At 41.8% G+C, this 11,483-nt stretch overlaps 1 protein-coding gene across 1 annotated transcript in view; it reads left to right on the forward strand.

Moving 5' to 3' along the window:
- The window catches only part of T265_13957 (hypothetical protein), a gene marked incomplete at both ends in the record, with an annotated part of 36,201 nt that extends 25,558 nt beyond the window's left edge, over positions 1-10,643 (forward strand). The window contains 5 exons of the mRNA XM_009171358.1: positions 660-1,085; positions 4,498-4,670; positions 6,821-6,899; positions 7,341-7,711; positions 10,172-10,643. Of these exons, the coding sequence (XP_009169622.1) occupies positions 660-1,085; positions 4,498-4,670; positions 6,821-6,899; positions 7,341-7,711; positions 10,172-10,625 (1,503 nt within the window). The remainder of the gene's footprint in view (positions 1-659; positions 1,086-4,497; positions 4,671-6,820; positions 6,900-7,340; positions 7,712-10,171) is intronic.
- Between the last annotated feature and the right edge of the window lie 840 nt (positions 10,644-11,483).

Consider the following 11,483-nt stretch of genomic DNA (forward strand, 5'->3'; position numbering starts at 1 on the left):
GAAGTTGAAAAGTTGTGATTGGCATAATTGACGTTCCTGTGGCAGATGCTCATTGTCTACCAGATCGAAACATTCGGCGTGTGCAACTTGTGCATTACTGACGTTTTGGAGAATGAAGTTACTCTGAATATAGAATGCATGAGAAGAAACTTGGCATAATCACCTAGGGCTAATAGGCGATTCTTTCCATGGGGCAAACACCCCAAGAATGTGGCGTATATTGTATGTGTCTAATCGTCAAACTGTGCTTCGAAAATAAAATTGATTTTATTTTTCAGAGAATCTCTACAGATGTAACACCAGAATCACTCCGGTAATATTTTGGTGAGAAGTAAACGGTATCTTTACACTTGTGTTTATGTACCACCTATGCGGTGCAGTGCACACTGCAGTGCCTTATCTACTGCGGTGGACGATGGAGTTTGAAATTTATACACCCGGTGCGTTTGTCTCATTCATACAGAAGTTTTGTTGGATGTCTGCAACTGAAAAATTCATCCTCATTTATCTTATCGGAGGAGCAGATTTTAAACCTACCGTCACTCTATCTTATAAATGGACGATGGATATATGGATGGATATATAATCGATGAAGATAGTGAGATATATTGATTCACATCAAAATGTCACTTTATTACAACCTCTTCTATTCGGTTTAGCCAGCCGGTGAGAGCAACACTTCTCTGCGTGTTGGTTCCCCAAAATCCAGAAATGAAACACCTCCTCCCAGTTATTTCGATTTGGCTAAATCCGAAACTACGAAAATCCCCTCAGATCAAACTAAACCGCCGAAAAAAATCCAGAACAATGCAAAACCGCCAAATGCACCACCAGGCATTAACAACTTGCCAGTTCACTGTGATTCTTGTTGGAGAAATCAATCAGCATTATTGCGACTAAGTGCCCATTTGCACCAGTCAGCCACAACCATACTGCGGAACGATCTGGGTACGGGCCAGACAATTCCCACAATGCTCCCACCAAATTTATACCATTCACCTGAAATACGCCAAGTTGTGCTGCACCGCAATGGAACATGCCAACGATTTGGAATGAAACTCGAAAGAACTGATAGCCCAGAACAGGTTAGCTACTATTTTTCTACCGTGCGCGTATGAAAGTAATCGCATAATTTTTTTCTTGTCGTAAGTCAAAATATCGTGATAATTCAATTTAGGTTTCTTTAAAAAAAAATAAAAAAAAGTGAAAGCCTCGCCAATAATAATTTTCCTCCTGACTAGTGGTGCAAACCTTTTACACGGGAGAAGTCAACAACTGTCGCCAAATAAATGACATAGTCAAAGCAGATTTTACCAAATGCACACGCAAGAGCGTGAAGACGTTACCCCGACCCGTAGACAAGACAGTAAAATGCATCCAGTAGGTATACAAACACTGATTTAAAATGCCACATAGAACCTGCATTTGTGTGAGTATCGGATGGGTGCTGTTTTTGTTATTTTGTGCGTGGTTGAATTCAGCGAGATCAGTGAATCAGTTCATAGATTGTTGGTTAGGGTGACAGTGTCTTTGGCTAGCGGTTAACACAGATCTGCATGTTCGGGACGACGGATCCAATGTCCGCACACAGTCGGTAAAACATAAGCCGATTGGATGGAGTCCTAGTGTCTTGTTGAAGCCTCTAGTGTCGATCTGGCCAGAAAATAAATGAAATATGCTTTTGTGGACTACTGCAAGCTAATAGCTGGCATACACAATAAAGGGCACCAACACGCACCACAACAAGCTTCGCTAAATCCAGAAATCTGAGTCAACATTTTCTCCTTCAGGTTTCATAAGAATACTGCGATTTACTCATGTACATTACTGTCAGAACTATCAACGTCAAACTCCAAGAGCACTCAGATAAAACACAACGGACAGGTGCTGTATGTACCAGTGTATCAAACAACTGTCGTTATGAAAGTGACTTGATGAGAAAGAGTAGTTAGTATCCAATTTATTCAAAACACACCTAAACTTAAGATGATATATACGAAGCAGGCGAAAAACCATTTGGGGACGTAAACATTCAGCGTGCGGGGCAGCTACGGAAAGTGGAGAGCAAATTGTGGATCAGAGTCCGGGACAAGGGTACATTCATATGCAGACTGATTTGGATCCCAAAAAATAAACGGAACGGCAATAAAGTTAGCAAGCCTTACCAACCCGGACAGCCTAAAAACACCAAAATACTTTTGGACACTTCCCAACCTAACAGATGTGAGGGTGAGCTAGCTCTGGTTATCAGCCTAAAAACACCAAAATACTTTTGGACACTTCCCAACCTAACAGATGTGAGGGTGAGCTAGAAAGCTCTGGTTATCTTACATACCACAATGAAAGTTCAACCGACCTTATGCCAGGCATAAAGGACAATCATTCACGATGGCTTGCTAGCAGCGCTGTTTAAGGGAAAGGACCGGCGCCCACGTAATTTTCCTATCCTAAAAGATGGAGAACCTCCCGCCAGATTTAAAAGATTCAAAGCCGATTCCTTTGTGCCAAAGAAGTATGAGATGATAGATAGCCACCGCATTCTCTGTCTGCTGTGAAAAACTGCCTTGTACGGTGCGTAGTCAACTAGCCGCTGGAATGATGGAGGAATGTTGTCTTTGAGACAGTGGAAAAACAGTCGCCCTAATCTTTGCGGCATCTTAAATACAAGCGTACGTTTTTAAACGAAGTCAAAGATCACTGGGTCACATTTAATCCTCGTTGAGTCCTGTGAATCGGTGGGTGGAGCATCGTGGGTTGTCCTACGGACAATTAGCTGTCTGTCAGTAGAGAATTTCACGCTGGCACGAGTAACCTTGTTGCGGACCTGCGCAGCCACCTGAACGCAGTATGATATTTATGCAAATGTTAGCTCAGCAATTAAAAAATCCCGATAGGCCATATATCAGCTTAACTTTTTTAGGGTGATATCTTGCTTCAAGACTTCTAATGGACAAGTAAACTGCCGCACTAGTAGAATGCTGCTGCTAATGGAGGGCTGCGTATTATTTTCACATTATAAATTTAAATTACAATAAACTCAAGCTAAGGCCTGTATATGAGTCTCTAAAAGGCTTGTCTTCTATCAGTTCGCAACGAGCACTCAGCATAAAACAAACATTTAGCATACAGATTGACAGCCGTCAGGATCTATGGAATTCAGATAGCTTACTGGCACACCATCAGTAGTCCTAATGCATGGATTTGAACCGGTGCACAAACTGCGCAATCAAGTACAACATTCGATGTCCTTGAGAAAAGAGTCTTAGGCAATCGTCAATTGTGTGAAGATACTATAAATGACGTAAGCTGCTCTGTCGTGCTGCTTTCAGTAGTGTAGAGCAAGAAACCGAAACACATTATTAGGGGAATATTTGGGTGCTTGGCTGACTCATCCCGAGATATCCTACTCAATAGTTGTCAAACCCGAATCCGAACCACACAGTCGATTGGAAGGAATACTTTGGGTTCGAATACGATTCGACGCGAACTCACCTCTCCTGGTAAACGAATTTCGTATCTCGAAACAACTTGTCTACGGTCACCCTAAGAGTTCAAACTCACATACGCGGTAAATCCCAGTATTTGTATGGAATTCTGTTAACGTTGAAAATCTGCACATTTAGATTTAGACCAGAATACTCTAAATAAGCGCCTGAGATACGATTTCGGGCCAAATTATGTGTCTCTCAGAGAGAGGACGCGTCCAAATACTTCCTAAGTTTCAAAAAGGGCGCAGTATCCACTGTCATGTAGACCAGCGTGATATCCAGAGTTAAGTACCACTGTGCTCACACCCGCACACGCTGAGTACGTCAGGCGTCACCGATGTACGTTCTTACGTGATATATTGCCATGCTAATTGGTAAGATGTCACTAGCCTATTTCGCAACAGGACACTACCAAGCGGGGTATTACTACCTTATTCATGCGTTACTGGGAGGCCGTCAAAAGTAAAGTAGTAGGGTGATGCAGTTTAGTATGTTAGAGCTCAACAGAAGGTAATACATGCTGTCGACAGAACAATGCTAAACATTAGGCTGACTGATAAATCCTGTCATCCTTCTAAGTTTTCGATCACCCTTGGATCTACACATGCCTCAAGAGCTTTTAAACATCTAGAGTACATCAAAGTGTTCATGGTTCTCCATCTACGCGCAAAGATCCAAGTTTATCATATTTGGCTGACAGAGGGAGGTTGTTTTGATACAAATAACGGAAGTATATTTATGTTCCTGATGAATCACGTCTTTTTTTTTTTTTTTCTTGTAGCTTGCCCCCATAAGCTCGGTTATAAATAGCGAGTATGCCTGACCCACATCAATCATTACATTCTCGGTTTCTGTTCTTTTAATTGTGAGTTAATTTTTCGAGGACTTTACCATTTGCTTTAGACTATTACTGTGATGACCGCTACTGACTTAAGACGAGAAAAACATATCTGTAATACTAAGACAAAAGCACTCATCATAAAATATTTTTTTACGTTCCTTGCATTAGATTACTTATATCGCAATGATTTTACCCCGCTCTCCTGCCTGCGACGCGGGCCTACAAGTTGGCGACCGAATTCTAACTATCAACGGAAGTAGTGTGGATTCGATGACTCTGGAATCAGCTATTGATTTAATTCGGACAACAAGCCGAATCCTACAGCTCACGTACGAGCCGAGGTGAGTACGCTACTGGCATTCGAAAACATTTCAGATGCTCGATTGAGAAAACATTGCGTAGAATATGATGACCCTTATGTCCAGTGTAACCTAGATGTGTATTTCTGCTCCCTTATTCGACAAATGACTCCACTGCCTGGATTAACTGGTGTGAGCCACATGCCATAGATAAGTAGCCTATCGGGTAGTGAGCGTCCATGATATGAATTTCACCACGCGGTTGTCAGTTGGCCTTCGTTGAGATACCGGAAAGTTATTTGTATTAAAATAAGGAAACAAACGAACGGCTTGGCCCAACGTCAATTTTTTTTATCGAGTCATTTACAGCTGGGTCGCTACAGGATGACTCAGGTTGATCTAATAAACAGGGAATTAAAGATTTCTCAGTAAGCATCAGTAGACACAAGACTCGCTAAAAAGATGCACATCCTCGGACCGGCTACAATCGCGCCTCTTGTAATAATTTTTTCTTGGATGTACATGGTCTCCGCTGTAGTGAAGTGTATCGAACTTGTTGGTGCCTCAATATGACTCCTATTAAATGCAGCGAAAGTTTCAGGAAACAAACGAATGGAAGCTGGAACAGAGTTTTGTTCGTAAATAAGTGGTTTATTGTAATTTTCCATTATCCCCTGCCCTTCGCGCGATTTTCTTAAGCGGGTAGAACATAATAGTTACAGTCAGCTGCTTTCCTTGTAAGTTTACCACACATACAAGGAGGTTTTAGGAAAAAGCACGATCCATTACAATCGTACAGCAACCCTGAATAAAGCCATCTTGAAAATTTTAGTACTTTATATTCCAGGATAAGATCTATATTAACCTAAAGTTAGGTGGACTGTGGTAGTTTTACCCGTTCCGTGAAAGTGTTACCTACTCATAGATCGATCTTCATCATCATTCGTCATCGACGGCACAACACCAGTGTGCAGCACCTCTCTTATCTAGCAAGTTCAATTACAGGATAACATAAGGATAACCACATTTTCTAAACTTGATGACGAGGATACTCTTCTCTGGCGAATCATTCATTTTAAAGTTAGTCCGGATTTCATGCAAATGGACGCTAGGACCTTCCTAACGTTTGCAGCTCTTGTGGAGGCATGGGACAAAGGTATATTTTGGTAAGAAGGTTCTGCCATCCCGAAACGTCACACGCATAGACCTTGGCCTGTAGGTGAAATTAGTGAAATGTCGTGACACACATAAACGGACAATGACACAAAAGCTCGCAGGACAACCGGTATTAACTTGAAAGTGCAGATCACTGCGACTTGGCGTTCGTCCCAACAAATCCAAGCAACCTGCTCTTTGGCAGTAATAAACCACCTGCTTAGCCAGCTTCGAGAGGCCTAAGTAACAGAAAATGTTTTACGTGTTCTCGTTCTATGGAGGCACCAGCGAGTATTGTGTCTACGTTTGGCGATGGAAATCCTATAAACAAGTCACCAAGTCAGGTAAAATATACTCGATCTCCACAAGCCGTTGTTCTGATAACTGTGTTACAACCGAATAGTCAGAATGTCCATCCTAACTCTTGAACTCATAGGCAACAAAGCCAACTTCTGAATTTGGACCGGAAGTGTTTTCTTTGAAAAACAGTGAACAAACATGCCTCATTTATTCCTGATAATTCCAGTCGCAAAATGCGGAATAAGTATGAAACTTAAAACAATATTTGAATGCCGGTTTTGGCGCATATGTTCCTGCGGCAGAGCTGAGATATGCACCGTTTTCTGGATCTCATCATTAACATAGAACAGCATTCCCAGATATACAAATAACCATTCATGTTTTGGCGCATATGTTCCTGCGGCAGAGCTTAGATATGCACCGCTTTTTGGATTTCATCATTACCATAGAACGTCATTCCCAGATATACAAATAACCATTCATTCTTGTTGAAAACGGACCATACCAGTAACCGATAAGATTCAACATGGTTTATGTTGTTTTGGTAGGTTGCGTTATTAGGAGCTTATTTATCACATTTTCAGTTTAACTCGCATTGATATCAATCCAAACCAAGCCAAATCACAAAGTGTTTAAGCCAAGTGTCAGTTGACCGTGATTTGCATGGGGTAGATATAAATGTCCTCATATACAGAACATACATTGCACGATTTTTTTATATCTCATCAAAATTTCAGGCCGTTCACCTCATATCTGCTTACAATGGTTGTTCGCAAGCAAGATGGCAAAGTTGGAATTCGGCTCAAAAGTCAGGAAGTAAGTGCACATTAGAACAATATTCACAACTCAAATAACCACAACTTAACGTTCCGGATTGATAAGAATCACTCAGATAGTATTGATGCACATTTTGGCTACTGACAATTTTCCAATAAGAAACTGAGTGCTCGCTAGTTTTATTTTTTCTCCATTCCACTACAAGAATGCTAATGGAGCAAGCGTTCAGAATGTAGTCCTCTTATTCACACAACTGGCTTTCGATCACTCCATATTCTGTTTCGAAGTATGTCGGTATCGATTACTACACTTTTAACATAAGTTTACCCAGCTTCTTGAATTCTGGGTCAGCTTATTGATCAACTCGCAAATGTCGGCGTCTCAAGAGGATGGAATAAAAAGGCCACGCTGGTCTTTATTTTGTCAGCCGCAATTTCAATTCCAGTCCATAAAATTCGCCTAATTTCCCGACTATTTTAGGACCTACAGATTGATGTGGTCCTTCCCCATTCTCCAGCTGCCCGTGTCGGTCTTCGAGCAGGCCAGAAAGTAATTGGACTTAATGGACAAAATGTGGTCTATTGGGATCATTCGGACGCTATGAAATGGCTTCGCGCCTATCCTGATGAGCAAGACCTTTTAATCACCGTTTCAGAGACTCCTATACAACCTGAAAAAGAGGAACAGCTTGACACGCCCGAACAGTTAACGGAGACATCACACCGCCTTTCGGAAGACGAAATAACTAATGAAACATACTTTAAGCACAATATTTATCTATCAAGATCAAACTGTTCAGAGTGCCCAGAAACAAGTTTCCATGACCATTGCGCTGAGGTCGTGGACCATCGGTGAGTTTCTTTTTCGACTTAAAATTTCTTTTGTTTTATTCCCTAGATTTTGTAATATTTTTGGGGATTGGCTTGAATCACCAAGCTACCGCTTGCCAGTCGGGTGCTCTGCCATCTAAATTATCAAGTCACTTCCTCTCCGACAGATTTATTCACATTCAAGTGTGATCCTACACAAAAGTGCCCGTTGGATTACTACGTGATTGTGAAATTCACGACAGCGCCAGTGGACTATTCTTTGTGTGACTTCCGTAATAACGTTGCAGGGTGCATAATTCTATCCGGATTATTCAATATAAGCTTAGTACAAGTGTATTATACACATATATACGGTACAAGCTTCATACTCCTTTGTTGACTTCCAAACTCTTACAAAGACACCTATATAGTAATATTAATCTTACCTTGAAATTAAAACTTAGGAAAAAAGTTTTCACTCTGGAATGCTGTTGTTTTTGGTGACCCATAACAGTGTACAGACGTTTATGATCGTGGCGAACCACAATATGAAAAGGGTATTTCTTTAAAAATAGTACCTGTTCGCCAACACACTCGCATCACTTTTTGAGTGAGCCCACCCAAGCTTAGTGAAGAACGTTTGGGATCGACTGGGTAGTCATCTTTTCAGAGAAATGGATTTATTGCCAAACATCGTTTTGCTTTAGACACAAAAGCTTCGTCAGGACAAGTAAGTAAGCAGGTGGATTGGGTTTTAAGGCAGCCAGGGAACCAACCCGTGAGATTTCTTATACCTAGCAGACTTGGTTAGTGCTGTTTCATGGTTGGTTAGGGGGGAGTTACCTTCCTGTTGAACCCGGGCATTTGCGACCTTGATTTTTCTGTCTAGGGCACATTAGTGGAATACTCTTCTTTGGGTTGGTCACAGATTTTGTTCGCCTGTATTCGTCGAGGGGTGGCGGGACAATTGGGTCGGAGTTGGGGGTGAGATGGTTGACCTTACTCCACTCCCTTTGGATTTTGTACTTTCAGATCCAGACCATTTTGCTGATCTAAAAAACCGCTCTTTAAACGCTTGCCAGCTCTATGTCCTCTACTCTATTCACGTGGGATGCTTGACGATATCCATAGCCTCGGACATCAACCGCTGTGGTACGCCCAATAATAGAATTAACATCCTCTCCTAAGATTCACACATATATATGTCGAATGCTCACGATATCTGGTAAAAACCAGGCATTTATATATATATTATGGTATATTAGTATACTGAATGGCTGGAATACTGATCGGATTTAATGGCCAAGCCGTGGTCTATTCAGTCAACACTGACTCATAGTAGGAAGTCTCTGACGGTTCGCACTCTGCAGAATGTTGTGCTGTGCCAAGGCCATGGTCTCCATGTACACCCGAGGGAAAAGATCGGCGGGCAAAGTGCAGAAGCCTGTCGATAATCAACAGCCCGTCAGTTAAGTGTTCGTCATCGGGGGACCAGATGTCAATTCCTTTGAGTTCAGCATAATACGGCATCTTCGCATAATAACTCCATGCACGTGTTAATAGAAATCACTCACCAACACATCGTTAAGATGCACTTGACAACCTACCGGTGTTCCATTAACCATTTGGTCTTTACGTTATACAAATTGTGCCATATATTTTTGGTGGGGAATATCCAAACAGATAATTTAATTTTTGCTCTTATATAGTGCGCCACCACGAGTTACGGATCATCAGAGTAGCTCAATGTGTTTAACAAGTGACAAAAAACAGTTGGTGCACATCATCATCATCATCGACAGCATGACATCAGTGTTCAACAACGATGCTTCACTGCCGTACCGATGTGGCACGAGTTTATTTGTGTATGTGCAATTCATGGTTTTACGTGGGCTGGAATACTGCCAGAGCGCCCACATCTAGACAGGAGGACGATTACAGTCCTCAAAAAAAACCTTTGGCTCAAAAGCCTAACCGCAAGGCAGCGGTGTTTGACGGGAAATGCAAATGCATTACCATTTCTACGGAACAAGTCCCCACATGTTCCAACCCCCAACCTGGAGGGCCAGGAGACTGTGTTCGTCAGACCTCTAACCATTGACCAACCTGGTATGAGAGGCTCTGTGAGTGTCGCGGAACACTCTCCAGTATAGCTCAATGGATCGCTGAAGTGCGCAAACCGTCACACTACGGTAATGTCCAGTCTCTTCGTGACGGTAGATGCACATAGCGGTTATTGAAAAACATCACCAATATACACATTTCATTCGACTCACTTGCCAACAGTTTTAATTTTGCTTCGTAGAAGGATGGGGAGTGAATTTTGAATAAGGGGCCCAGGTTCGCTTTCAGGGTATTCTGCTACTTCTATCTATACTTAGCTCACGATTCACTCAACTTTCATTTCATGGTATTTTTCAACCGGTAGTGCTGCTGCTAGAAAAATAAGTTGTTGGTTTACCCAACTTTTCCATTCAGTTTGTCTTTTCCGTCTCATTAAAGGTTATGCAACGCTGCAAGATCGCACTTGTTACAAAATGATATCGCACACTGTGAATGCTGTGCGGAGACATCGCCAAGTGTGCCCCACCCATCATCCCAAGGACAATCAAACAAAGTGCCCCCGCAAAGACAGCGCGGATCACTCGCATCACAACTACTGGAAGGTAACGAATCTAACGAGGATGCTCATCAAAACCGATATGTTGAGTGTGTTCCTTTGACAGGGACAAACCAGAAAGAAATGCAGAATGGGATACCGCTGCGGCTGTCCTTCACAGTTCCATCCCACCGCCAGTGCGAAGGACAAACATTAGATTTTGGCGACCCATCTGAACAGAAGAAAACTTCAGCCGGGACACAGAGCTGTTCTTCTAGTCTGTGCTCTAAATTTCTGATAACCACAGCAACGTCACCCATGTGTAATGAAAGTCAGCGACGGAATTATTATGTTTAAAGTTTCCGCTTATATCACAGAAAATAAAGATTTCATACTTTTTTGTGACAGTGCTTTGTTAATTGCTATGAAAACTCTCCCATAAGATTTACTGATTGGTACAAAGAATGTGGGCATCCAGAATGTTTACCATGGCTCTGAAAACTCATGCAGCAGAAGTAATCGGCAGACAATTATGTGTGCTGGCAAATACAAGATAAAGTGTTCCGTAATTGCTAGGCCACTTTAGCTAAATGGAGGTAGACAACTACTGGTGAGAGTTGCCCAAATGGCTCAATACCACATACACGGAACGAATGTTAAGCAGATTTCAGTGCCGGGCAGTTTCAAGGTGACAATGAAATCTTTATCTACAAGCTGCAGCTAAATTTTAAGAAAGTTTGTGGTGCGGTCTCTTAACAACGGGATGATAGCACTAATATTAGTCGGTCGTGCAGTTTACGTCAAATCACTTAGGATCAACTGGAATGTTCATTATTAAAGTCACTGATGAAAGACTCACAAGACTTATGAGACAGTTTATTTTCTGTGCATGTTACTCCACAAACGATGATTTAAACGAGATATTCATTTTTTCTGCTCTGATTTTCTACAGAAATTGTGTAAAAACGATAAAACCTATAGCACTTACGTGGGCAGACGTGAATGCTGATATGTTCGTAGTATGCGATTTTAAACCTATCTTTCTCACTGATACTATCAGCACGTTCTAACCAAAATCTCTCCCCCACTGGGGTTTTGGTAATTATCAGGATTTGTGGTGATGTATTTAGTGAGGTTATCACGAGAACTATGCCCAGCAAGCGTTGTGATAACATAAACAATTACTATGTAGAACAGGGATGAAGAGGTTCGTAA

This window comes from Opisthorchis viverrini (assembly GCF_000715545.1).
Source record: "Opisthorchis viverrini unplaced genomic scaffold opera_v5_122, whole genome shotgun sequence".
NCBI lineage: Eukaryota > Metazoa > Platyhelminthes > Trematoda > Opisthorchiida > Opisthorchiidae > Opisthorchis > Opisthorchis viverrini.